Consider the following 26,608-nt stretch of genomic DNA (forward strand, 5'->3'; position numbering starts at 1 on the left):
TTTTTTCTTTTAAATAAATATGGATAATAGCCTGTTAATAGTTCAATTTTTGTACAGTAAAGTTGTTCATTACAAACTTAAGAAATACAAATTATATCAGAGCAAACAATATATTATAAATAATGTGACTATACTTGGTGTCATTTCAGGTTGCCATGATGAAAAATGTGCAAAATGTCATCAGTACTATTCACATGATTTTCAGAGTTTCACTGTACTACAACACGAGTGAAACTATATCTTCACTGTTCATCAAAGTAAGTTTACTTTGTTGGGTTTTTTCATTTCATTCAAAGAACAAACATTTAAGATCCAATTCCCTTTGTACAACATGTGATACTGAAAACTCTTCTAGGTCACAAATCAGATGGTTACAATGTGCAGATCGTACATTACTGACAATGGCAAACGTCTCATATGGGACCAAGATGCTGATAGCATCATCACAAAAGTGCAGGTGACTGTTACACTGTGATTAGTACACATCAGTGTTATTACAGAGGCATGACTGCAGCAGTACACAGTTTCTGCTGTTGTTAATCTTTTGTCTTTTGCAGCACTGTACCTCCTTGTACCAGGAATATAAGTCTTGTTTCCAGATAACAAAGATGGAAACAATGGCTGCACCTGGAAAGAGGCCTTTTGAGGTTTCAGAGATGGAAATTTTTTTGAAGTTTTCCAACTTCTGCAAGCAGCTTGAAAAGGTACGGTCTATTTTAATTCCTAAAATATGTATGTCAGTCTTGTCATAATGCTTTGCCATATAACAGTAAGCATTATTTTTTTCTAGATCACACAAATAATCACAGTGTTCAAGACATTTGAATCACTTAACAAGTCCAACATTGAGGGCATTGAGAGTCTAGCCAGACAGTTCAACACTATAGCCATGAATCTGAAAAGAAAGCAGTATGATATGTTGGCTCCAAGGAGTGCTGAATTTGAAGCAAATTTTGTCAAGTTTACAGAGCAAATCTGTTACATTGAGGTATGTATAGTTGTGTACTCATTATGCCTAAAACATGTAGCTGCTGTTTTCCTGTGCATTGTTTAAATCAGGAAGCATCATAAGGGTTGATGATGTTTTCTCAGAGACCTGCAAAGAATTTACATATACACAAAACCACTAATCACAGACATCACTCATTAAGACATGGTCACAACTGAAACATGATAAAGTACTAATGAAGGTTACATTTGTTACCTTTTCTACAGAACCAGCTGCAGACTTTTATGAATTCATGCTTCTCACATGTGAAGACATCTGAGCGTGCCATTCACCTGATACAGCGGTAAGTGTCTATATATGATATTTTAAGCAATTTAATATATCACTGGAAATATTATATTAGAAATATAACATTAAATACTGTAATGATTTGTTATTACTTTGTTTTTTTAAATTTGTAGTTTCCAGAGGCTGAACATTCCCTGCATTAACGCACACGTTCCCCATCTTTTGAGTCATATTCTTCAGCGTTATGTCTCAGAAGTAGAGTTTGTGAGAAAGGTACCTATTTTATTGTTATTCGCTAATGCCATTTAAAATAAAATATAAATGCACAGATTTTGTTTTACAAACTTCCTTTGCAGCACTATGGCAACCACAAAGACAACCCTCCACTTGCTAGGGACATGCCTCCTGTGGCTGGACGAATTGGTTGGGCCAGGCACCTCTTCAAAAAAATAGAGGAACCCATGTTACACATAAAAGTAAGGCTAGATTTCTGTCAGCAAACATTTTAAAGCTACTAGCACTGAAAGATTTTAATGTTGCCTCACTCTGTCATCCTAAACAGGAAAACTCGGACATCCTGCTCAGTCCTCAGGGACGAAATGCAGTCAAAATGTACAATCAGACTGCAGCTTCGTTAGTAAAGTTTGAGTGTATTTACCACCAAGCATGGCTCGAGGAAGTATCGCAGATGAATCATGGTTGGCTTAAATTAAATATATTGATAACCTTGATGGCACACCGTATCTGATTCTGTTAGTATGACTTTACTCTCTGTGTTGTTCACAACAGTCTTAAATGTCGCACTGCTGGTTCGTCACCCAAAGACAGAAAAGCTAGTTGTCAACTTTGATCCTAAAGTAACTGAGGTCATACGGGAGGCAAAGTGTTTGGTGAAGATGGGTCTCCTGGTTCCAAAGCAAGCCTTACATCTTCTCAACATCGAAACAAAACTCAGTGCTGATCACCATCGATTACAGGCAAGTAATAACTATTTTTTTTCACAAAATGATTATTTAACTTAATATAAAATAACTTTATATTATAGCACAGTGGCACGGTGGTTAGCACTGTTTCCGCACAGCAAGAAGGTCCTGAGTTCAATTCCACCATAAGGCCGGGGTCTTTCTGTGTGGAGTTTGCATGTTCTTCCCGTGTTTGCGTGGGTTCCCTCTGGGTACTCCGGCTTCCTCCCACCGTCCAAAGACATGCAGTTTGTGGGGATAGGTTAATTGATCAATCCAAATTGCCCGTGGGAGTGAATGTGAGCGCAAATGGTGGTCTGTCTCTGTGTGTTAACCCTGACAGACTGGCAACCTGTCCAGGGTGTACCCAGCCTCTCGTCCTATAGCTGGGATAGGCTCCAGCGCACCCCGCGACCCTGAAAAGGTTAAGCGGAAGCGAGTGGATGGATAAAACAACTTGTTGTCCTTTTTTTATAGACAATTTTGGAAGATTATGAGTCCACTTGTGAGAAAATACCTGAAGACTTTTCCAGCTGGATGGCTTCAAAAATCAAAAATGTAAGTACATTACAGTAGATGGAGCATTTTGTGGAAGAAATGTCTCAGCTGTTAAACATTGTTAGTTAATGGCAGTGTGAATATGTTTTCCACTGTTCAGGGCTCTAGACTAACTGCCACGGTTTCACTGGAGCACCTAACTTTTTTCTTAGGTGCACCCAAATTTTTCAACCGCATTGCTTAACACCGCAGTTTTGCAAGTTCACTTTTTTTTTAATTGCTGTCCATACAGACAATATTGATTTTTGTAAATAATTAGCTAACAAGCTTGTCAACACAAAGTTCTTTATTTGAGCACAGTTCTACAAGAAAGATGAGTTACTTAAAAAGTGCTGGTGCTTAAAGTGCTTCACTGAACTGAAATTTAAACTTAAAACATCTCAAGATATATTAAATAAAAAGAAAATCTAAATTAACATCTGAACAACTTGATATCTTATGGACTATCGCATGGACTATTGCAGTAACAGGCCCTTGAGATGGCCAACTCCTGTAATTTGGCCTTTTTTCCCCCTTTTTTTTTTCAATATGTCTCTGATGACACCCATATACTGGGCGGCATTATTACTGTACGTGGGGTGTTGTGAAGAATTATTTTGGACTTGAACTTTGGAAATGAACGGAACTTCATTTTTGGCAATATTGTAGACAATGTTAAACTTAATCATCATCTCGGCCTCCTCTGACGACCTGTTTGCTGCTGGCAGTGGGGAGAGGGGAGACTTGGGGAATGCATTTATTGCAGCATATAATGTGTTTTCTGGATACACTGTGCTTTTTCAGCATTTCAATTCAAAACGTGTTAGCACCACAAATGCAGTATTGCCAGGGAGCTTCTTTCCGCACTCATGACAGTAAATGCAGTGCATCATGTTGTCAGATTTACTGTATCTTAGCCAGGGAAACTGGTCAAGCCACTCTCTTTGAAATGTATACACTTTCCCCCTTTTACTTTCAGTGGGCTCTGGCTCGGAGTCGATTGTATGTGGCTCATTATCTGATGCCGTCTCATGACCAGTGTTAGACATTACCCATTACCTGAGAGGTTGATGGCTCTATGTCAGAGCACTGGCTATGAATTTCAGACAGATCAGGCCTTAACTTAACGAAAAAGTTGTCAATTGTTCTTTTCATCTTTTCTCATTACCCACAACTCAATCCATTTCTATCAGGCCTAGGCTACTCACCTCTCTCTATCAGCCTGCACTTTCAAATGTACATACACGTAAGCCTACAGGAATATCTGGACCACAGCCAATCAGAGAGGTCCCTCCCTTGACTATCCCCGATTGGTTACGACCATGATATGGGCATGATGTGTGTCTCTTGTTGACCACACGGAGGCTTTCAGAGTTACGAAGATTTTTTTTTTTTTTTACTTGACCGGCTGGTCGTACTGGTGCGACCTAGGCTTTCTTTAGTCGCACCATTGAGAAATTAGGTCTCAACCCTGCTGTTGCCATGCTTTTTAAAAAAATTTTTTTTTATGGCTGTTGCATCATAATAAGCTTTAATGTCTTTGGTAACTCGCAAGGTTGAATCTGCTCTTCAACATGGGGCAGTGCTGATCACCTGGTCATCCTTACTCCTGGACGAGTTCTTCCAAAGAGTTGACACGGCTTTGTATGAGCTCCAGCATCTTGTGAATAAGGTCTGTTTCTGTGTCATTCATTAAAATTTTCCTTATTGTGCATTTATAATAAGCAAGAACCACATTTCCTTCTTTTTCAGGTGCTAAATATTAGCAAGTTACACATTGATGATGTCCTTAAAGACATCTCAGAGACGGTGCTGATTGAGCTCTCAGATGATCCAACTTCAGTTCAGCATCTGATTGACCATAATAAGGTATGGCCACTCGTACCAAATCAAAACACAAATTTTAGATGTTTATCAACCGAAATGAATTTAATTCTGCTAAAGTCTTCTCCTCATTTTTAATTTGCCTTTACAAATAAGTTGTGCCTTATTCACCAAATACATATCTCAACCTCTTTTTAGAATCTTTGTAAAAAGTGGGCGAAAACATTGAATTACAAATGTAGTCATGTCAAAACAGCAATCAAAGAGCTGGACACTGTTTTAAGTGCTGTTTATGAACCAAAAGGCTACAAGACAGAGGAACCTGTGTCAGGTGATGTCAAGGCAGAGTTTTAAGTGTTGCATACAAGTGAACGCAGCAATTAAGTATTTAAATGTATTTTTTGTATTTCACACTTTCAACACTGTAGTCGGGAGGACCATGACCTTCCCTGGAGAGAGACACACGATTGCTCATGAGGATGAGAGAGGGACTGCAGAAAGTTCATTGAAAGACAAAAATACTAAATTTGAAAAGGTATATTTGTCTAACAACTGTAAAACACTTCTGCTATGTGCAGCTGACCCACTGATTTGCATACAAATTTTAATTTCAGGAGTTTAAGAAGCTTTATGAATCCTTCACTGCAAGGGTACTTGATGCAGTTCTCAAAACAACAAAGTCATCTCTGAACACCTTGAAAAAGAGGATTAGTTGTGCTATGTAAGTATATTTGTGTTAGTTGGTATGTGCTCAGTGCAGTATCATAAGTTAAAGAGAAAGAACTCTTTCATATTTTCATCAATATACTACAGAAGTTACAAGAAATCCAAGCCTCAACCTATGATAGTTCCGCTAATAAAATCTGAAGTCCACCTGGATATACCCAACGTGGTGAGTTTCTACTTTTCTTTCAGTACATGTTCAGGGGGCAGTATTTGCATTGTAGGACAGAGAGATCTGGAATTCTTTGCAAGTTTTGTTGAACAGAAAATCTAGTTTTGATATCTGATATTTGTCATTATCAGGTAATGATTCCCACTTTAGATGAAATCCAGCAGGCCATAAATCAACTAACTGACTCTGTGTTGGAAGTTAGCAAGAGCATTGCCTGGCAGTGGGAGTACACTCCTAATGAAAGGAAGAAAGCAGGTAACTCACCATCAGTATACACATACAGGAGCAAACACACTTGATGCACAAGTTCAAAGAATGACAGCTCCTAAATTAAAGACATCCTTTATTATGAATGAAGATTGTAAATATTAAGCTTATTGTGGGGACTGTGTAAGACATGAAGGTAGTACCTTTCAGAGGTGCCTCTAACTTGCATTCTATCTGAAGGCCACTAGATGGTGATAGTTGTGGTTGCAAATGGACTTCTGGTCCAGTAGAAGTCTGTTTCCCTTTATACTTTCCTGCTGAATTTATGGGCTCACTCACCCATAAAATAACATTTACAAAAGTAAATGTTAAACTTTGAATGAAGAATGTTGTACTTTTGACTGTTTATTTGTGTTTCTGCAGAAAGAGATCATTTATTTAACTTTGTTGTGGAACACAAGGACATCAAAAAACTCGTGGGCATTCTGAAAACAGCAATCAACTCTCAGAAGGGACGAGCAGCCAATGTTCTGAAACAGTTCAATACTTTCAGAGCGATCTGGGAAGAGGACAAAAACGCTAAAGTCAAAGTTAGTTGTCTTTGATTTTCTTTCACCATGACATGTTCCTTGTTGCTTTCATATAGTTATATCATTATCATATCCCTTCTCTTAATTTCTACAAAGGAATTCATGGCAAGCAAACCATCCTTGATCCACATTACATCTGAAATCGAACACTATGACTCAGTTGAGCAAGAAATTCAAGCTATCAAGCCTGTTATTGCTTTTGAATCTGTTCATTTAACAACAGGTAATTTTTATTTGTGAGGACCAGGATTGAATTCCATTCTGCTACCACTGGATAATTGGATATTTAGTGTGTTTTATTACACATGTCACATGTAGGTGGTTATTAGTTTGAGAACTGGAGGACTAATGCTAAGTTCCTTTATATACAGGTTCACTGAAAAAGGCCCTAACAGATGAGACAAAAGCCTGGAAGAAACTAATTTGCAAATACCTGAAGGAGAGGTACAAGAAGAAAATGACTGACACACACATACATTTGAACAACTACCTTATACAGCTATCACATCCTGTGGCTAATCTGGAAGATGTACGCTGTACTATGGGGGCCCTGTCTACGCTTCGAGAAGCTGAAATACAGACTGACATGACACTGATTTCCATTGAGGTATCAGTTTCTTAAGTGTATTGTGTAACTGCAGATATTTCAAAGGACTGGCAATAGCACTATAGCACTACACAATAAACAAAGTGATATGAACTGCTGCAGAGTACCAGTAACAACATTAAATAAAGCCCAGAAATTTTTAGTGAAAGACATTTTGAGGATGTAATTTTAATTGTACCTAACTATCTACTGTTACTACTGTTAGTTATAAATGAGAGGCCTGCGTGTTCAGAGTGAGCTAAATGTTGAACATTTAAATATAAGAATGTATTTACAGGAAGCATATGAAATTTTGACAAAATATGAAGCAGAAGAGACCAAAAGAGAAGTAGAAGAAGTGTACAGTCTGAGAGACTCATTCACAATGCTGCAGTCTAAAGCTGTAAGTATTATCATGACATTAATGCCTATTTTGTTTGATGACTTTTTTTTAAATAAATGTGATCTTGTGTGTTGTAAATGTGATAAGCTGTGATCTTGATTTTATTTTTGATATTGACTTGTGCAGAGATCGGTGCAATATGAGCTTGTTCGTATGCAACCCAAGTTCAAACAAGACCTTCTCGTGAGCGTGGCTATCTTCCAAAAAGATGTTGACACTTATATGGAACAGTTTGATTCTGTGAGTAATCTTAAAAACTGTGTGCGGGTGGTTTTCAATAAATCAATGTATTCATATTAACCTATTCTTCATTTTATGTCTTGTTTTTCAGGAAGGCCCTTTGGTTGTAGGATTAGCTCCACAAGAAGCCAGCCGCAGGCTTCAGATCTATCAGGTGACAGTTTCAATTCTTTCAGTGTGTGAAAATCTATAATCATTCACATAAGTTAGAGGTAAATGATTACTAGATAAGAGAGAGCTGATAGGGCAAGAAAACATCAAAATCATATTTAACAAACAGTCTTGCGAGATTTAATTGTATGTTTTGTTTGCAGGCTAGATTTGAAGAGCTTTGGAGAAACTTCACCACATATACTTCTGGACAGCAGCTTCTTGGCTTACCAGTTACAGAATACAACTGTCTACACAAGAAAAAGTACATCAGCAAAAAAATCAAACCTTGTTCTGTGCTAGAATAACTTTTGCATCTCTATTAATACTATGCTAAGTGTTAACATCTATCACATTATAAAATATATTCAAATATTATGCTTCCTAATGCTTCCTTTAGAAAAGAGCTTGATCTGCTTCAAAAACTCTATGGCCTGTATGATGCAGTGATGAACAAGATTAGTGGGTACTATAAGATACTATGGATACAAGTGGATATTGAAAAGATCAATGGCGAACTTCTGGATTTTCAGAACAGGTTGAGTATATCTGTTATTATAACTTACAGACCTAAAAATTTGTTGTGTAGTGAATGTTTTTTTAAGAGTAGTCATTTTAACAAAAGTTTATTATCCAATTTTTATAGGTGTCGGAAGCTACCCAAAGCACTAAAGGACTGGCAAGCCTTTCTTGATCTAAAAAAGACCATTGATGATTTTAATGATTCGTGTCCTCTTCTTGAAATGATGGCAAACAAGTCTATGAAACGGAGACACTGGGACCGTATTGCACAAGTGACTGGACACCATTTTGAGGTGGAGTCCAGTACGTTTACACTTGAGAACATCATGGAGGCGCCTTTGTTGACGTACAAGGACGACATTGAGGTGTGCTGGCAGATTTGACATTTATAATATACTTCGATTTCAAGATTTTTTTTATAGATTTGATTTGCTCATGTGTATGCACCATCCCAAGTTTGGCTTTTTGTATTTGTAGGACATTTGCATATCAGCTGTAAAGGAGAAGGATATTGAGGCCAAATTATCACAAGTAAAAGAGCTGTGGTCTGCTCAGACCCTGAGCTTGATGACATTTAAGAGTAGAGGAGAACTGATGCTGAAAGGAGCAGAAACATCCGAGATTCTCACCAACTTGGAGGACAGTTTGATGGTGCTAGGTTCACTGCTGAGCAACAGGTAGAAAAGAATAAACCCCGGCTTATAATTTTGTAACAGATTTTATAAACTTGATCTCCAAGAAACTTTAATACTTTGGAGTAATAAAAGGGCAAGACTGCAAGACCTACCTAACTGTAACAAATCATTCAGCCCAGAAACATTAGTAGTGACAAAGATTAGTTTGGGTGTAATCATTCAAGATGTGAAATATCCACACATATTCCCATTTCTGCAATGTCTTAAAGAACTTAACAAGCTTTGTCTGCTTTGTACAGGTACAGTACCTTCCACAAAGCAGAGATCCAAGATTGGGTCTTCAAGCTTTCAACATCATCTGAGGTCATTGAACAGTGGGTTATAGTGCAAAACTTGTGGGTCTATTTGGAGGCTGTGTTTGTTGGGGGCGATATTGCCAAAGATCTGCCACAGGTACAGTTCATTAATTCTGCCCTGTGGCCTGAAAATAACAATTTTGAAAGCATCCTTAAGTAAATGCTAACATAAAAATGTTTCCATTTGCAGGAAGCAAATCAATTTCAGAATATTGACAAGTCTTGGACTGAAATCATGCGGCGAGCACAAAAGGTCCCAAATGCTGTGGAGTGCTGTGTAGGTGATCCCTCTCTGCGAGAAAAGCTTCCAGATCTTCAGAAACAACTAGAGCTCTGTCAGAAATCTCTTGCAGGGTAATTTTTTTGGCACCATCCTTGTTTTAGTTTGCGTCTTTCTGTTGGTTGCAACAGTGGAGGGTAAAAAGAAAAGTAGAAAAGTAGTTCAGTCTTTAAAAAAATTTACATGACATTATTTAACTATTTAGTTAATTAGCTTTTTACTCAAACACTTTTTATGCAGTATAATTACTCCTTTTCTACCCCTTTTTGTCCTTTTGTCACCCACAGATGCTTTGCAACAAAAAGAAAAGCATTGAATAAATGGGCCCCATAATTATAACAATACTTCTGTGTTCAATGTGTACACTGCAGATGATATGATCTTGTTTCACAGGTATCTTGAGAAAAAGAGACTCTTGTTTCCACGGTTCTTCTTTGTGTCTGATCCTGCCCTTTTGGAAATCCTTGGACAAGCCAGTGATTCTCACACAATTCAGGTCAGAACATTCACTGCCACTGTAAGAAACTTAAATTTAAATAAAAAGTATAAAACAATGTAATTATACTGCTACTGCAAAAGGCCTAATTTGTTTGTCTGCGTAGATATGTTAAAAACTCATCTTAGCAAATAAGAAATACAATTTAAATTTGGAGTTTTCATGGGCAAAGAATGAGACGATCAGGATAGAAATATTAAGAAAATGGTTTGTGTATTGAAATCTGATTTCTTGGGTTTTGTTTATTTTTTTCTCTCTCTTTTTTTTCTTTTGGGTTTTTGATTTTGGGTAAAATAGCAAAAATAATTGTAGATGCATTTGTTTTTCAGGCACATCTTCTTGGAGTGTTTGACAACGTAAAAGAAGCTGAGTTTCACACAACAGAATATGACAAGATCATAGCTGTTATTTCACAAGAAGGGGAAAAACTGCCGGTATTTAATGCTATTTGCATTTTCAGTTTAGAGCTATAATACAACTATATGTTGAATTGCATTTGTTACGTTTAGTGCAAATAACTTTTGCAAGCGGTCAACAGAGTCAAATTCAAATTAAAGTTAAATTTATATCAGATTGCTATTTTCTACAGACAAGTGTAGGGTACAATAAATAGATATTCAAAAAGAATAAGGTTCAATTGAGGCTGTCAGCAAATATTTTTCCAATTTTTATCACAGGTGTGGTACAACATAGCAAATGTGTTTCTGTGTTTTCAGCTAGAGAGTCCTGTAATGGCTCAGGGAGAAGTTGAGATCTGGCTTAGGAAGCTTTTGGTGCAACAACAGGCTTCACTGCACTCTGTTATCAGAGCTGCAGATCTAGAGATAGACGATGAGGAGTTTGATCTTCTTGCTTTTCTCAACAGATTTCAAGCACAGGTAGGAAGACTGAATTGTGGCTGTTAGTAAAATCTTTTTCATGAGTTTTTAAAATATTTTGTTCATTTAAGTGTAACAGAGATTTTTTTTTCTTCCATCTGTAATACCAACCGCCATTTAGTAGTGTTTAAAGGGATTCAAGATTTTAAAGATTTGAGACGTTACTCTCTCGTTACTAAGATTAAACTATCCAGCAACATGACTGTTTGTTTTCATGTCACATTTCCTTCTTGCCTTTATCAGTGGCAGAGGCAGCTTAACAGATCTCATGGTTCTTTTTCATTCTTTTTCCAACGTTTGTAAAATAACAAGTATGGATATCTTTGACAGTAGTACCTTTCATGTAGCATCATATTTCTACCACTTTACCTGTATGTACTATACATGACGCATCTTTTCGTGTATTGTTTGATTCGTACTTTTTAGGTGGGCTTGCTGGGAATCCAAATGATTTGGACAAGAGATGCAGAGAAGGCCCTGCACCATACAGAAGATGACAAGCACATCATGTCTCTTACCCAAAAGAAATTACTGAGTCTGCTCACTACACTCATCAAGCAAACAACCTATGACCTCAGCAAATTTGACAGAGTCAAATATGAGACACTTGTCACAATTCATGTGCACCAGACTGATATATTTAATGACCTAGTGAGTTTTTTGTTATTTTTTTATTTTTGGATAAATGCTACTTGTCCATATCTACTATCACAGATAACTTTTTATTATTAAACTGTTATGGTCAACCATTCCTCTTCATGTCCTGCTTTTTCCTCAGGTGAAAAAGCGTATAAAATCTGTAGGCGACTTCGAATGGCTGAAGCAGAGCAGGTTTTACTTCAGGGGCTACCTGGATAAGGTCATTGTGTCTATTACTAATGTTGACTTCATTTATCAGAATGAGTTTCTAGGCTGTACTGATCGTCTGGTCATCACTCCACTGACAGACAGGCAAGTAAATAATGAGATTTTGTTAATTACTTTTTATATAGATTTAAGTACTAAGGTACATTCATTAACCCCTTCTTGTTTACCTAGGTGCTACATCACACTAGCCCAAGCTCTAGGTATGAGTATGGGAGGAGCCCCTGCAGGACCGGCTGGAACTGGGAAAACTGAAACTACCAAAGACATGGGTCGCTGTCTTGGCAAGTATGTTGTAGTGTTCAACTGCTCTGACCAGATGGACTTCAGAGGACTTGGAAGGATTTATAAAGGTATCCTAAGTAATTAATCAAATTATCAGATATCTTAGAAAATGTATTGTGTAGCATTTTCAGTGGGAGAAACATTTCATCTCTCACCCAAGTGACTTCTTCAGTCTTGACATCCAGGTGAGCCGAATCAACTTTCTGGGATTTCCTTACCTGGATTAATGAGCAAAACACTCAGATTTCATTTTATCTTATGCTGCTCATAGAAAGATTTTGGTTCTAGGTTCAAATCTACGAGGGTCTTCAGTTGTGTTTGCATGTTCTGTTACTCAGATTTCCCAGCTGCTTTTCACATTCCAAAAATATCCACATTTGGTAAATTGTTCATTCTTTTTCAGGCCTCGCGCAGTCAGGGTCCTGGGGTTGTTTTGATGAGTTCAACAGAATCGACCTGCCAGTGCTCTCTGTTGCTGCTCAGCAGATCTACATAGTTCTGACGGCACGCAAGAACCAGAAGAGCACATTTATTTTTACTGATGGAGACACTGTGGATCTGAATCCAGAGTTTGGCCTGTTTATCACTATGGTAAGATACAGGATTTATATGTTTACTAGGCAGCAGATGTTTAGTATGAATATAATAAAACATGTTGTCACTCAATACATAGAATCCCGGATATGCCGGTCGTCAGGAACTTCCTGAAAATTTAAAAGTGCAATTCAGGACGGTTTCTATGATGGTGCCAGACAGACAGGTGGGTAAAGATTAGTTTTTCTAGGGAGAAATATTGTCTGTTTTGTTTAAGTTCTAATTCGTTTTCACTATTGCCTTTGACAGATCATCATGAGAGTTAAGCTAGCCAGTTGTGGATTCAATGAAAACATCATCTTAGCCCAGAAGTTTTTTGTTCTTTATAAACTGTGTGAAGAACAACTTACAAAACAGGTAATAATCCTGTGGCCAGTTTAGTTCCTATAATAAGCAATTATTAACCCTCTAAAGCTAAGCTCTTGCTTTGTTAGGTCCACTATGACTTTGGCCTGAGGAACATCCTGTCCGTGTTACGAACACTTGGGGCTGCTAAAAGAGCACGGCCTGATGACACAGAGTCCAGCATTGTCATGAGAGTGCTGCGTGACATGAATCTGTCTAAACTGGTATGACACAAACCTAGTGCTAAAGGACAGCAGTCAAATATTTGACAGTAATGTGTGTGTGTGTATGTATATATATATATATATATATATATATATATATATATATATATATATATATATATATATATATATATGTAATGTGCATGTGTTTCAGGTGGATGAGGATGAGTCACTTTTCCTCAGTCTCATCAATGACCTGTTCCCTGGTATCCAGCTGGATAGTAGCACATATGCTGAACTTCAGGCAGCTGTTGCCCATCAAGTGCAGTCAGCCGGTATAATCAACCATCCTCCCTGGAATCTCAAGCTTGTTCAGGTACCATCTGCATGTTCATCTGCTGTTGTTATTTGGATTTTGTTTGGAAATAACTCTTTCTTACTGATACATCACTATCAGCTTTATGAGACTTCACGAGTGCGCCATGGGCTGATGACTTTAGGACCAAGTGGAGCTGGGAAGACCACAGTCATCAACATTCTCATGCGAGCTATGACTGAATGTGGATACCTGCATAGGGAGATGCGCATGAACCCCAAAGCAATCACTGCTGCGCAGATGTTTGGCCGTCTTGATGCAGCCACCAATGATTGGACAGATGGGATATTTTCCACACTATGGAGGAGGACACTCAAAGCTAAGAAAGGTTTATGATACAATATTTAATGAATATTCGCACACACACACAGATATATATATATATAATTTTTCATTTCTTTAAAATGTGAACACTTCAGGGGAGTTCATATGGATTGTGCTTGATGGTCCTGTCGACGCCATATGGATTGAGAATCTTAATTCTGTGTTGGATGATAACAAAACACTGACCTTGGCTAATGGTGACCGCATCACAATGTCACCATGTTGCAAGTTGGTGTTTGAGGTGCACAACATGGATAATGCCTCCCCTGCTACAGTGTCCCGGGTGGGTATGGTCTTCATGAGCTCATCAGCTCTCAGTTGGAAACCCATACTCAGGGTAGGCTTGTTTTTTGAAATTTTCCATTCAAAAACTGTTTGGAGAAAAGAATCAGTGCTGCTGTTACAATACTGTATTCAGATGGAATGTGGCCTTTATGTTTTAGGGATGGGCTAACAAGCGCAATGCAAAGGAGGCAGAAAGTATTTTAAGTTTATATGACAAGATATTTGAGGATGCTTACTTGTATATGAAGCAGAACCTTAAACCCAAAATGGAGCTTTTGGAGTGTAACTATGTAATGCAGGTATGTATTCTGACAAATGAGAAGAAATTGATGATGCTTCTAAATTAATTAGAAATATTGAATTGTCTCATTATGTTCCACCTTCAGTCTGTGAATCTGCTGGAAGGCCTCCTCCCAACCAAGGAGACAGGAGGCTTTGCTGGTAGCAAACACCTTGAGCGTCTCTTTGCCTTCTGTCTGATGTGGAGCCTTGGAGCCATTTTGGAGTTAGATGATAGAGACAAACTAGAGACTTACATCAGAGGTCATGAAAGCAATATTGATGTTCCTCCAACACGGCCAGGGGAAACTATGTTTGAGTACATGATTGGCACAAATGGTAAAAACATTTTATACAATACATAAACCCCCTATGCTGTCTTTTGCATTTTGAAATGTAATTACTATAAGAGCTTCATCTTTTATTTCAGGTGATTGGTGTCATTGGAACAACCATGTGGGTGATTATATCTATCCAACTGACCATTTGCCTGACTACACTTCTATTCTTGTTCCCAATGTGGATAACACAAGAACTTCTTTCTTGCTGGATACCATTGCTAAACAACACAAGGTCTCCTCTAAAATATGAATATTAAATAAAAGAGCATATGTTTATCCTTGGTATGTACTTCTGTTACAGTTAAATTTTGTGTATAAATAGGCTGTGCTGCTCATTGGAGAACAAGGAACTGCTAAAACTGTGATGATAAAAAGCTACACAAAAAAATATGATCCTGAGACAGACCTATCAAAGACGCTGAACTTCTCATCTGCAACAGAACCCCTAATGTTTCAGGTAAAATGTAACCTATAAAATGTTCTTTATATTTATCTTTATCAAATTCTATATGGCTTTTTGTTAGTAAAAGCTTTTTTATATACATACATATACAGCGAACAGTGGAAAGTTACATTGAGAAAAGAATTGGCAGCACCTATGGACCCCCAGGAGGACGCAGGATGACAGTCTTTATTGATGATATAAACATGCCAGTTGTCAATGAATGGGGAGATCAGGTATTTATATATATATGTATATAATATATTTATTTTACAAAATACACAAAACAGCAAATATACTGTTTACTATTTCATGTTGCTTCCAGTCTTAGTAAAGTTTGATTTAGACTTCTCTGGGAAATCTACATCATAACTTAGGACATAACCAAAAACACGTAAATGCATAAATGCATTTTTAGAAGGTGCATGTCAGGTTATGTGGAAGGTTACGGTGTAGATTTTCCACTGAACAGTAATTCAGGCATAACTCCTTTATATAACTTTCCAAACCAGATCACCAATGAGATAGTTCGACAGATGATGGAAATGAGTGGCATGTACAGTCTGGACAAACCAGGAGACTTCTCCACTATTGAAGATGTGCAGATACTTGCTGCCATGATTCACCCTGGTGGTGGGAGAAATGACATCCCTCAAAGACTCAAGAGGCAGTTTACTGTCTTTAACTGTACTCTGCCATCAAATACTTCAATTGATAAGATCTTTGGTAAGTACCTCAAAATTTGTTTCCCCTCATTACTAGTTGTATCAACAAATAGATTATTTTGATGCAATTTTTTTGCAGGTATAATTAGTGGTGGTTACTTCCATGAATGCAGAAAATTCAAGCAGAGCATTTCAGATATGGTTAAGCATCTTGTATCTGCTGGGAGGATTTTATGGCAGTGGACAAAGGTAACTACTTAAAAGATGATGTGAACAGATTATAAAAGTGGATGTATTAATAAAGACATCTTATTCGATGATTTCACATTGAAGGTAAAAATGCTTCCCACACCATCCAAGTTCCACTACATTTTCAATTTGAGAGATTTGTCTCGGATCTGGCAAGGGATGTTAAACATCAAGGCAGAGGAGTGTCATGATATACCTACCCTCTTGGCTCTTTTCAAGAGTGAATGTGCAAGGGTGATTGCTGACAGGTAAAGTTCTCACATCCATCAAATCACTTTATAAGCAGAACAAAGATGCTAAAATTGAAACATCATTTTGCTGTAGGTTTATTTGCTCAGAGGACAGAGAGTGGTTTGAGAAGGGTGTATCCCGGGTGATCCAAGAGCATGTTGAGCCTAGCCTTGTCCCAAAACTTCATCCTGAGCCATACTTTGTGGACTTTCTCCGCGATGCACCTGAGCCAACTGGAGAAGAAGGGGAGGATGCGTGTTTTGATGCCCCTAAAATTTATGAACTGGTAAAAGATTTGTATTTATAGCCACAGTACAATATTGATACAGTTGAACATTGATATAGAAAGCTGTCATACTAATCAGAAAGAAAACGCTCACTTTTTCAGGTGCCAAATTTCAAGTTCTTATCAGAGAAACTAATGATGTATCAGACTCAACACAATGAGATCATAAGAGGCTCGACTCTGGATCTGGTTTTCTTCACAGATGCAATGACTCATCTCGTCAAGGTCAGACTACAAGCCCAACGAATACATTTTCTTTATATCTGGCTACAATTAATGCTGATTTATTGAAGATTTCCAATGCTTTAGATCTCACGAATAATTCGAACTGACCAAGGAAATGCCCTGCTTGTGGGTGTCGGAGGATCAGGTAAACAGAGCCTTACGCGGCTAGCCTCATTCATAGCTGGATACCACGTCTTCCAGATCACATTGACCAGGTAAGAACAGAAAAACTAAAACTTCAGTTCAGCTCAATTTAATATTATCAATATGGTGCTAATTCACAACAGTTACCTCAAGCTGCTTATATTATAAGGTAAGGACCTTATACCAGTGGCTCTTAAACTGGGTCCCCTGGAGCCCCAGGGATCCACAAGCCATAGATTGAGGGTCAAAAGCATGATGAAAACACATGGTTGCACCTGGCATGTTATGGCATGTAAACACATGTGCATCATCTGGGGTTTAGCTAATTAGCAGAATTTATAGTGTTTGTCTTCTTCTTAGAACATACAACATGACCAATTTCCTGGATGACCTGAAAGTGCTGTATAGGACAGCTGGGGCTGAAGGCAAAGGCATCACCTTTATCTTTACTGATAATGATATCAAGAATGAGGCCTTCCTTGAGTACCTCAACAATGTTCTTTCATCTGGAGAGGTGGGGATCTTTAAAAAAATTCAGATATATTTAAATCCACAAAAATCCACTTTGATCCAAGCTGAAAGTCAAAATTTAGACCATGTAATTAAAAACTGCCACGTTTGTGGCCATATTTGGTCCAGATGACTTCATAGTGAATTGACTGTTTGCAGGTTTCCAATCTTTTTGCTAAAGATGAGATCCAAGAGATCACCCAGAAGCTAATACCTGTGATGAAAAAGGAGTTTCCTCGTATTCCACCAACTTTTGACAACCTTTACGAGTATTTTATTTCACGGTCAAGAAAGAATCTCCATGTTGTTCTTTGCTTCTCACCGGTACGTCAAAGATTTGTATGCTTGTTTCACAAAAGCAGTGACTCAGATGTTGGGACTTTGTATTGTTTGTTCACCTGTATTGTTTATAATATTACATTAAAGACACACAAAGACATATTTGTATGAGTCTGTGGTGAAGCACATTTTGTCTTACAACCTTGACAGGTGGGACCGAAGTTTCGCTCCCGGTCTCTGAAGTTTCCAGGGTTGATTTCTGGCTGCACGATGGACTGGTTCACCCCTTGGCCAAATGAGGCTTTGGTGGCTGTATCCAATTATTTCTTGTCTGAGTTTAATATGGTTTGTTCTGCTGAAGTCAAAGCGTCTGTGGTGACGGCTATGGGAACATACCATGACAAAGTATCTGTCACATGTGAAAGCTACTTTGAGAGGTAGAAAACACAGAAGATATTTTTATATACATTTAAATGATTTTATATTCATGTATGTAATTTAAATTTTTCTTTTATTTGTATATAATTTATATTTTACATCAATGCAGCATGGTATCTATTATCTTTTAGATTCCGAAGACGAACTCACGTTACCCCTAAATCCTACCTCTCTTTTGTAAATGGTTACAAAACGTTGTACACTGAAAAGTATAACAGCATCAACATACTATCAGAACGCATGAATGTTGGTAAGAAAGTTCAATAGGAAATCTGTAGATGGCATGTATGGATTACTTTGCAAAGATTATTCAGGTAAAAGGGGTTTTCAAATTGTTATTGTTTTCCAGGGTTGGAGAAACTAAAAGAGGCTAGTGAGTCTGTGGCTCAGCTATCCGAAGAACTGAAAGTAAAGGAAAAAGAGCTTGCTGTAGCATCTCTCAAAGCTGACAAGGTAAATAATACATAGTGGTTCCTGTGACCCCCCCTCCTAAAATGCACAACTTATAGACATAATGTTATGTGTATTATGTATATATTTTACACATTTTATAACTCTTGTTTTACGTTTACATAGGTGTTGGCAGAGGTAACAGTCAGTGCTGAAGCTGCTACAATTGTAAAGAATGAGGTCCAAGTTGTGAAGGATAAAGCCCAGACAATTGTGGAGGGGATTGGAAAGGAGAAGATTGTTGCTGAAGCTAAACTAGAGGCTGCTAAACCAGCTTTAGAAGAGGCTAAAGCCGCACTGAATGTGAGACCTCTGTGATTACTTTTTACATACACAAGTACTTCTCTCATATATACTGTATGTACACAGTACATATATTTTAAATGTTTTACAGACCATAAAGCCAACTGATATTGCCACTGTGAGAAAATTAGCCAAGCCGCCACATCTGATTATGCGGATCATGGACTCCTGCCTTCTCTTGTTTCAAAAGAAGTTAGACTCTGTCTCCATTGATCCTGAACGACAGTGTCTTAAGCCATCGTGGGCAGAAGCACTGAAGGTAACAAAAACGTTTCTTATAAAAACTCACTAAATGGAGTTATTTTCCAGCAAAATATTTAAGGCCTAATATTTAAATATTAGGAGAAACATTTTGCAACCAATTAGCTTAATTAGCTTAATTGGTAACAAATCAATTAGATGATTTGACAGCAGTGTTCCTCAATATAGATAGACTGAATAGCTCATCATCCACAGTACATAATATTATTGCACGATTATGAAGATCTTGAGAAATCTGTGTGCAGAGGGCAAGTCTAAAAATCAATATGATACAGTTTGTTTAAAAACAGACATGATTATGTCATGGAAAACACCACAAGGGATTAGGTACTGTCAGTTAAAAACAGTTCACCATGCCTGCAAGTCTGCACATGATGCAGTAACATTGCTGTCGTCCCTGGGCTAAATCCTGTTTAAAAGTGGAAAACTATTCTATAATCAGTTGAATTAAAATTTGGAAATCTTTGGAAAACATGGACACTGCATCCTCATCCTCATACCTCTATCACAACAGCATGGCTTTGTGCTGAATCTTTCATTTTTTAAATGGTATGTTTCTCACTTTAAACATCTGATGTTTTCTGTAGTCTCCTGAGAATAAAATATAGGTTTATGAGAGTTGCACATCACTGAATGCTATTTTATTTGATACCTTTGCCATATGTTTGTGTCCTCTTTTAGCTTATGAGTGCTGCTGGTTTTATGACGTCCCTCCAACATTTCCAGAAAGACAAAATTAATGAGGAATCAGTAGAACTGCTACTTCCTTACTTTGATATGGAAGATTACACAATGGAAAATGCAAAGAAGGTGTGTGGTAATGTAGCTGGTCTGCTAGCATGGACCCGGGCTATGTCCACATTCTTTGGGATCAACAAAGAAGTGCTGCCACTTAAGGTGATGTTAATGCTCAATGTGACAGAGAGACATAATTTGTTTACAAAGTAGATCTGACATGGGACTGTTGTACTTGTATTGTTAAGCTTTCTTCTTTCAGCCTCTTTGAGTCTGTAATTTAGAGGTCAATATTTTTTAATCCTAGCTTCTAGCTCATAGCCTTTTTATATTAGTTAGTATGTGTAATGAAACTTCTGTGCCTCATATGTTTTTTGTGAATCTCAGTGTCTTTTATCTTTCTCCAGGCTAACCTGGCTGTTCAAGAAAACCGACTAAGAATTGCAAATAATGAACTAATGAATGCAGAGGCTCAGCTTGCTGAGAAGCAAGCAGAGTTTGACAAAGTCAAGGCCAAATGTGATGCTGCTATGAAAGAAAAACAGGTGCAGTACACCCTGATAAATGTTATTAATATTGCATAAACCTTTATGTAGAATTTGAAATTGTAGATCATTCAAGGTTTTGTCTTTTTTAGGACCTGCTGGATGATGCTGAGAAATGCAAGAATAAAATGCAGGCTGCATCTGCACTTATTGATGGACTTAGTGGAGAGAAAGTTCGCTGGACAGAGCAGAGCAAAGAATTTAAATCACAGATAAACAGGTAGGTTACAAAGAAAATCACATTTTATATTGAAATATTGTATTAGGAAGGGATTGTTTTTCATGTCTGCATGTTTGCTTGCAGTTTTGCAGTGTATTGATTGGGGTAGAATAATAATGAGGCAAGTTGCTTCTGTTCTTCTTGGCAGACTGGTGGGTGACGTGCTGCAGCTCACTGGTTTCTTGTCTTATTGCGGGCCGTTCAACCAGAGTTTCCGTGACATCCTGCTGAAGGACATCTGGGAGGCAGAGCTCAAGAGTAATAAAATCCCTTTTACAGAAAATCTCAACATCATTTCTGCCCTAGTGGACCCTCCCACTGTAAGAACAAAATAAATCTAATTCTGCATATCTACTAGCATCTCAAAGGATATTTGTGACTTATTAAAGACTTTTATCATCCTATTTTTGTTTAAGATAAGTGAGTGGAACCTTCAGGGACTCCCTGGAGATGACCTGTCTGTGCAGAATGGTATCATTGTTTCAAAAGCAACAAGATATCCCCTCCTCATTGATCCTCAGACTCAGGGAAAGGCTTGGATAAAGAAAAAAGAAATGGCCAATTCACTCCAAGTACTTTGTCGATTACAACAAACTTTTAACAAACTTGGTTGTTTTAGTTATGCATCTTATGGAGGCAAGCTGTCTTGTCTTTTCAGGTCACATCACTGAAGCACAAGTTCTTTCGTAATCATTTGGAAGACTCTCTTTCTTTGGGAAATCCACTGCTCATTGAAGATATAGCTGAGGATCTGGATCCTGTGCTGGACAATGTCCTTGAGAAAAACTTCGTCAAATCTGGGACAAGTTTCAAGGTAAACATCAAACCATTAACATTCAACAATCTTTACGTCTACTTCTTTAAACCATGCTGTCTCATAAATCGGATTTGTTTAGGTCAAAGTGGGAGACAAAGAAGTAAATGTAATGGATGGTTTCCAACTCTATATAACCACCAAGCTGCCCAATCCAGCATATTCCCCAGAAGTCAGTGCCAAGACTTCCATCATTGATTTCACTGTTAACATGAAGGGTCTAGAGAACCAGCTGCTTGGCCGTGTTATCCTCAGAGAGAAACAGGTCAGTGGAAAACAGTCTCCCCTCACATTGGTTAGTGGTAGAAAATGTACTAATGCATTGTGAAAATCAGTGCATTTTTTAATGTGTTTGATGAAAAGTTATTTCAGTATCCCGCATGTAATATTGATGGGGCATTTGGTTACACAGAAATTTTACAATTATTTATTTAATAGGAATTAGAAGCCGAAAGACTAAAGCTAATTAAAGATGTGACTGCTAATAAGAGAAAAATGCAAGAGCTGGAAGACAACCTGCTGTACAAACTCAGCAGTACTAAGGGTAACCCTGTTTCTTCTGTATGTTAACATCTAAGACATACTTGTATTTTATTTACTGCTCTATTAAAAAAGCTGTTTCTGTGTGATTAAAGGTTCTTTAGTTGATGACGAGTCCATGATCGGCATTCTGACTACAACTAAGCAAACCGCAGCAGAAGTTAGTGCAAAGCTCAGCGTTGCAGCAGAAGCAGAGGTGAAGATCTATATAGCTCAAGCAGAATATCGTCCTGTTGCCTCTCGAGGCAGCATCCTTTACTTCCTCATCACAGAGATGAGCATGGTTAATGTCATGTACCAGACGTCCCTGAGTCAGTTCCTGAAAATCTTTGACCTGTCACTGGAAAGGTATGTTTTCACCAGTACCAGTTTATATACTGAAAAATGTGTGTCTCTTATGAAGTATGAAGCATTAGGCTTTGATAAAATTCACATTAGAGTAAGTATGGCTTACTCTAACAGTAAGGTAAGAGTAAGCAAGTAAGAGTCTACTTACTCTTACTGTGAATTTGTTTTTGCAGGTCTGAAAAGTCCCCAAAAACTCAGAAGCGAATTGAAAACATCATTGAATATCTGACTTTTGAGGTGTTCAGATACACCGTCAGAGGCTTGTATGAAAACCACAAGTTCATCTTTACCCTTTTGCTGGCCCTCAAGATTGACATACAGAATAACAGAATAGAGCACAACAAATTTCAGGTTCTTATTAAAGGTGAGGTCATCGGCACTTCCAGGAAATGTAATTTTGCACCTTTCTGTTATTGCTATAAAACATGATGAGCTCATTAAATGTCTAAATAGGTGGAGCGGCTCTGGACCTGAAGACCTGCCCCTCAAAACCATTCAGTTGGATCTTGGATATGGTATGGCTAAACTTGGTGGAGCTCAGCAAATTGCCACAATTCACAAACATTGTAAAGCAGGTGAGGCTACTTTCCACAGATCATAAATTTGAGGTTTCTGCTGTTGTGTACTTACAGAGTTAATATTGATATATTTTATAGGTGTCTCAAAGTGGAAAACATTGGAAAGCTTGGGTCAGTCTTGATGCACCAGAAGAAGGTGTCATTCCAGATGGATACAACTCTCTTGATGTTTTCCATAAACTCTTGTTGATAAGGTTGGATTGTCCTGCTGGTCTTTTTATGTGGTTGTGTTTTTAAACACACATACATACACAAGACAATAACCATATAAGTTTGGGTTTTTTTCCCACAGGTCCTGGTGTCCTGACCGTACCTTGTCTCAGGCTGTAAAATATGTGGGAGATTCTTTGGGCATAAGGTTTGCTGAGCCTGTCATCTTGAACCTTCACAGCACATGGGAGGAAAGTGACCCTCGCACCCCTTTAATTTGCTTCCTTTCTATGGGCTCAGATCCCACAGAGCAAATTGAAGCACTAGCTAAGAAACTTCAACTTAGTGAGTTTGACTAAACCATAAAACACTACACTACACTACAACCTTTAATTTGCAGTTTTAACTTAGAAGATGATTTGTCATTGCATTGTTTCATCCTACAGAATGTAGTGCAATTTCCATGGGACAAGGACAAGAGGTGCATGCAAGGAAGCTTGTTAAGACATCAATGATAGAGGTGTGAATACAATTCAATGAAGAGCATGATCCTTTCATTTTAGCACATGAGTTTTTGTTTTCCAGTTGCTAATCATCTCCCTCCCTGCTCATGCACAAATTTGCTGACCTGTTTGTGTCTGCTCTCAGATATACTGCTTGTTGAGTAATGTTCTATCAGATAGAGCATTAAAGAAGAGCTTTACGATATCCAATCACATTGTACTATAACCCTAATAATGGCTGAGTATTTCACCTAATCTGTGGTCTCTGTACCTGGATACGTATAGGGAGGCTGGGTGTTACTGCAAAACTGTCACCTGGGCTTGGAGTTTATGGATGAGCTGCTCGAAACTATCACAGCTGCAGACACCATGCACAATACTTTTAGAGTGTGGATCACCACAGAGCCACACAATCGATTCTCCATCACACTTTTACAGGTGACATTTGACAAAGCTTTTGTATGCTGCAGCACTTCATTTATTACTTCCCATCTTGACCCGATGCTGTGTACAAGCTTAAAGCAAATATTTCTCAACCCTTTACCTCTAGTCCTCCATCAAATTTACTAACGATCCACCCCAGGGAATACGTGCTGGCTTGAAACGAACATTTGCAGGAATTTCACGGGAGCAGTTGGAAGTATGCAACCAGCCCACGTGGAAGCCCTTGTTGTACAGTGTGGCCTTTCTCCACACTGCTGTGCAGGTACTGTCCAGGTTAAGATAATCAGTGTAGCTCCTGACATGATTCAGGCCAGAATAATATACAAATGTAAGGATCACTGACTTCGAGAATTCTTAATTGTGTGTGTTATGATAAGTGAGAATCATCACTCTGAATTCTAAAGGCACACTAGGGGAAAACTGGTTGAAAACCACACCAGAATTATTGAGCCTGTGTGCAGTCAGCTTGGGATCTACAGTCTTACATCAGTTTTTTTAAATTTAATTGGGTGAAGTTGGAAATTTCATGCAATCATGCAAAAAATGCGGTGATATCAGGTTATACAGAAATTCACATGAATTAATTAATTTAATTTGGCATTAATTACCATCTGGAAATCCCCACAAAAGTTAATGTAGTGTCTGCAGCATGACAATTTAACTACAAAATGACCCTCAGTAACCTATTTTGACATAAGAATATAGCTAGATTACACACTGATTGCAACATTTTGGCAATCTATCTGAATTTATTAATTATACTGCAGTTATTTAAAAACCTTCCCCAGTCTGTCAAAGTTTAATTGCAGTTACTCTGATCCTGATTGTTTGTTAGTACGGTTTATTTATATAGCGCCTTCCAAGAACAAAATTCTCAAAGTCTTTTACATTTTCAGAAGTTGATATAAACCAAATTAAAAATAAAAACTTTAAAAGATAATGCTAAATAAAAGCAAACGTGCACAGATATCAACAGTGTCCAGAGATCTTAGTTTCAATGAAAGCGAGTTCCAAAGCTCTGCGGCCATAATCACATCACCTTTTGTCTTTAATCTGGACCGAGGCACAGCCAACAAGCATTAATAAGGTGACACCAGAGATCTAGACATGTTTGGTTGAAGTAATTCACTGATATAAGAAGGCATCTGACTGTGAAAGGCTCTGAAAGTGATCGCCGTATTTATAAATTAAACCCTAAACTTCATTGGGGAGCCAGTGTAACCAAGACAAAAATGCTGTCAAGCAGGACCTTTTAGAGGACCTGGTGAGAAGCCATGTAAATTGATTTGGTTTCATATTTTTAAATTTATTTATTTATTCCTCTGTTTTTAAGGAGCGACGCAAGTTCGGACCATTGGGTTGGAACATACCTTATGAGTTCAACTCAGCTGATTTCACAGCAAGTGTTGAATTTGTTGAAAAGCACTTGGATGACTGTCGCTACAAGAAGGTGAGGATTCATCTGGGACAGTGTAAAAAAGAAAAATGAGTTCGCATCATCTGCCCTCACTTACCAGTGTGTGGTTTGTTCGTTTTTTTCCAGCATGATGTGTCATGGGTAACTGTGCAATACATGCTAGCTGAGGTGCAATATGGAGGAAGAGTCACAGATGACTATGACAAACGCCTGTTGAAGTGTTTCTCTCGTGTAAGAATCCCAGTTTTATGTTTGTTTTTGAGTTACCTTTCACTGATGAATAAAGGTTTATATCCTGGTTACTCTGCATTTTGCATTTCTTTCTGCAGGTGTGGTTCAGTAAAAAGATGTTTGATCCAGCATTTTGCTTTTACACGGGCTATAAGATTCCTGTGTGCGAGACAGTGGAGGAGTACATGGAATATATTCAGAGCTTGCCCACTGTGGATTCACCCCAGGCATTAGGACTGCACTCTAATGCTGATATCACGTAAGGAGAGGATGTGGTCATCACGAAACATTGAATGCTTTGCTTGTAATTGCTGATATAATTGCTAACCACGCATTTCTGCTCTGTAACGAATATTAACCAGGTACCAGACAAACACATCTGCTGAAGTGCTAGACACAATCACAAATATTCAGCCCAAGGAAAGTGGAGGGGGATCAGGAGTGACTCGAGAGTCTGTTGTTTATAACATGGCACAGGACATGTTGGAGAAGCTGCCACCTAACTATGTACCTCATGAGGTCAGTTTGTCTGTTCAAATGCTTTTTTGTCACGTTTACATGAACTAAAATCTAATGGCTGTCACTTTGATTGGTTAAGGTCAAAGCGAGGCTCTTGAAGATGGGAGCGCTTAACCCAATGAACATCTTCCTACGTCAGGAAGTAGATCGAATGCAAAGGATTATAAGTTTGGTGCGCATAAGTCTGACAGACCTGAAGTTGGCCATCGATGGCACTATAATAATGAGCGAGGTAAATTTACTTCTCTGTTCAAATATTAACATATATAGCAGTTTAATAGTCCCTAAAGCGCTTTACACATCCAGTCATCACTGGTGATGGCAAGCTACATTGTAGCCACAGCCACCCTGGGGCACACTGACAGAGGCGAGGCTGCCGGACACTGGCAACGGGTAAGGTGTCTCGCCCAAGGACACAACGACAGA

General features: G+C 38.1%; 1 protein-coding gene across 3 annotated transcripts in view; it reads left to right on the plus strand.

Moving 5' to 3' along the window:
• LOC113010180 (dynein heavy chain 8, axonemal) overlaps positions 1-26,608 on the plus strand; it is a 37,133-nt gene that overhangs the window by 9,375 nt on the left and 1,150 nt on the right. Inside the window, exons 10-90 of one of the 3 annotated variants that reach the window (XM_026149124.1) lie at positions 150-257; positions 356-457; positions 558-704; positions 791-988; positions 1,216-1,292; positions 1,411-1,510; positions 1,594-1,713; positions 1,800-1,935; positions 2,027-2,214; positions 2,677-2,757; positions 4,292-4,408; positions 4,489-4,605; positions 4,759-4,891; positions 4,989-5,095; positions 5,175-5,281; positions 5,374-5,452; positions 5,587-5,710; positions 6,086-6,252; positions 6,349-6,475; positions 6,624-6,859; positions 7,137-7,241; positions 7,368-7,481; positions 7,573-7,635; positions 7,796-7,896; positions 8,032-8,169; positions 8,278-8,518; positions 8,631-8,830; positions 9,088-9,241; positions 9,335-9,498; positions 9,818-9,920; positions 10,250-10,354; positions 10,637-10,798; positions 11,225-11,449; positions 11,577-11,749; positions 11,837-12,015; positions 12,351-12,538; positions 12,621-12,707; positions 12,791-12,898; positions 12,976-13,110; positions 13,265-13,426; positions 13,508-13,754; positions 13,846-14,087; positions 14,194-14,334; positions 14,422-14,653; positions 14,745-14,887; positions 14,978-15,112; positions 15,211-15,333; positions 15,610-15,823; positions 15,902-16,011; positions 16,096-16,259; positions 16,336-16,528; positions 16,631-16,753; positions 16,838-16,968; positions 17,258-17,411; positions 17,567-17,731; positions 17,897-18,123; positions 18,256-18,374; positions 18,474-18,577; positions 18,701-18,877; positions 18,969-19,136; positions 19,820-20,035; positions 20,281-20,418; positions 20,511-20,638; positions 20,787-20,958; positions 21,055-21,210; positions 21,297-21,452; positions 21,535-21,717; positions 21,891-21,996; positions 22,088-22,340; positions 22,514-22,704; positions 22,794-22,915; positions 22,997-23,112; positions 23,211-23,413; positions 23,515-23,588; positions 23,857-24,009; positions 24,122-24,277; positions 25,349-25,465; positions 25,559-25,663; positions 25,762-25,922; positions 26,026-26,182; positions 26,262-26,414. In XM_026149124.1, the coding sequence (XP_026004909.1) occupies positions 150-257; positions 356-457; positions 558-704; positions 791-988; positions 1,216-1,292; positions 1,411-1,510; positions 1,594-1,713; positions 1,800-1,935; positions 2,027-2,214; positions 2,677-2,757; positions 4,292-4,408; positions 4,489-4,605; positions 4,759-4,891; positions 4,989-5,095; positions 5,175-5,281; positions 5,374-5,452; positions 5,587-5,710; positions 6,086-6,252; positions 6,349-6,475; positions 6,624-6,859; positions 7,137-7,241; positions 7,368-7,481; positions 7,573-7,635; positions 7,796-7,896; positions 8,032-8,169; positions 8,278-8,518; positions 8,631-8,830; positions 9,088-9,241; positions 9,335-9,498; positions 9,818-9,920; positions 10,250-10,354; positions 10,637-10,798; positions 11,225-11,449; positions 11,577-11,749; positions 11,837-12,015; positions 12,351-12,538; positions 12,621-12,707; positions 12,791-12,898; positions 12,976-13,110; positions 13,265-13,426; positions 13,508-13,754; positions 13,846-14,087; positions 14,194-14,334; positions 14,422-14,653; positions 14,745-14,887; positions 14,978-15,112; positions 15,211-15,333; positions 15,610-15,823; positions 15,902-16,011; positions 16,096-16,259; positions 16,336-16,528; positions 16,631-16,753; positions 16,838-16,968; positions 17,258-17,411; positions 17,567-17,731; positions 17,897-18,123; positions 18,256-18,374; positions 18,474-18,577; positions 18,701-18,877; positions 18,969-19,136; positions 19,820-20,035; positions 20,281-20,418; positions 20,511-20,638; positions 20,787-20,958; positions 21,055-21,210; positions 21,297-21,452; positions 21,535-21,717; positions 21,891-21,996; positions 22,088-22,340; positions 22,514-22,704; positions 22,794-22,915; positions 22,997-23,112; positions 23,211-23,413; positions 23,515-23,588; positions 23,857-24,009; positions 24,122-24,277; positions 25,349-25,465; positions 25,559-25,663; positions 25,762-25,922; positions 26,026-26,182; positions 26,262-26,414 (12,006 nt within the window). Of the gene's footprint in view, positions 1-149; positions 258-355; positions 458-557; positions 705-790; positions 989-1,215; positions 1,293-1,410; positions 1,511-1,593; positions 1,714-1,799; positions 1,936-2,026; positions 2,215-2,676; positions 2,758-4,291; positions 4,409-4,488; positions 4,606-4,758; positions 4,892-4,988; positions 5,096-5,174; positions 5,282-5,373; positions 5,453-5,586; positions 5,711-6,085; positions 6,253-6,348; positions 6,476-6,623; positions 6,860-7,136; positions 7,242-7,367; positions 7,482-7,572; positions 7,636-7,795; positions 7,897-8,031; positions 8,170-8,277; positions 8,519-8,630; positions 8,831-9,087; positions 9,242-9,334; positions 9,499-9,817; positions 9,921-10,249; positions 10,355-10,636; positions 10,799-11,224; positions 11,450-11,576; positions 11,750-11,836; positions 12,016-12,350; positions 12,539-12,620; positions 12,708-12,790; positions 12,899-12,975; positions 13,111-13,264; positions 13,427-13,507; positions 13,755-13,845; positions 14,088-14,193; positions 14,335-14,421; positions 14,654-14,744; positions 14,888-14,977; positions 15,113-15,210; positions 15,334-15,609; positions 15,824-15,901; positions 16,012-16,095; positions 16,260-16,335; positions 16,529-16,630; positions 16,754-16,837; positions 16,969-17,257; positions 17,412-17,566; positions 17,732-17,896; positions 18,124-18,255; positions 18,375-18,473; positions 18,578-18,700; positions 18,878-18,968; positions 19,137-19,819; positions 20,036-20,280; positions 20,419-20,510; positions 20,639-20,786; positions 20,959-21,054; positions 21,211-21,296; positions 21,453-21,534; positions 21,718-21,890; positions 21,997-22,087; positions 22,341-22,513; positions 22,705-22,793; positions 22,916-22,996; positions 23,113-23,210; positions 23,414-23,514; positions 23,589-23,856; positions 24,010-24,121; positions 24,278-25,348; positions 25,466-25,558; positions 25,664-25,761; positions 25,923-26,025; positions 26,183-26,261; positions 26,415-26,608 lie in introns of those variants that run through there. The other 2 variants (XM_026149126.1, XM_026149125.1) reach the window with 2 other exon arrangements.

The sequence above is a fragment of the Astatotilapia calliptera genome, chromosome 18 (assembly GCF_900246225.1).
Source record: "Astatotilapia calliptera chromosome 18, fAstCal1.2, whole genome shotgun sequence".
Taxonomy (NCBI): domain Eukaryota; kingdom Metazoa; phylum Chordata; class Actinopteri; order Cichliformes; family Cichlidae; genus Astatotilapia; species Astatotilapia calliptera.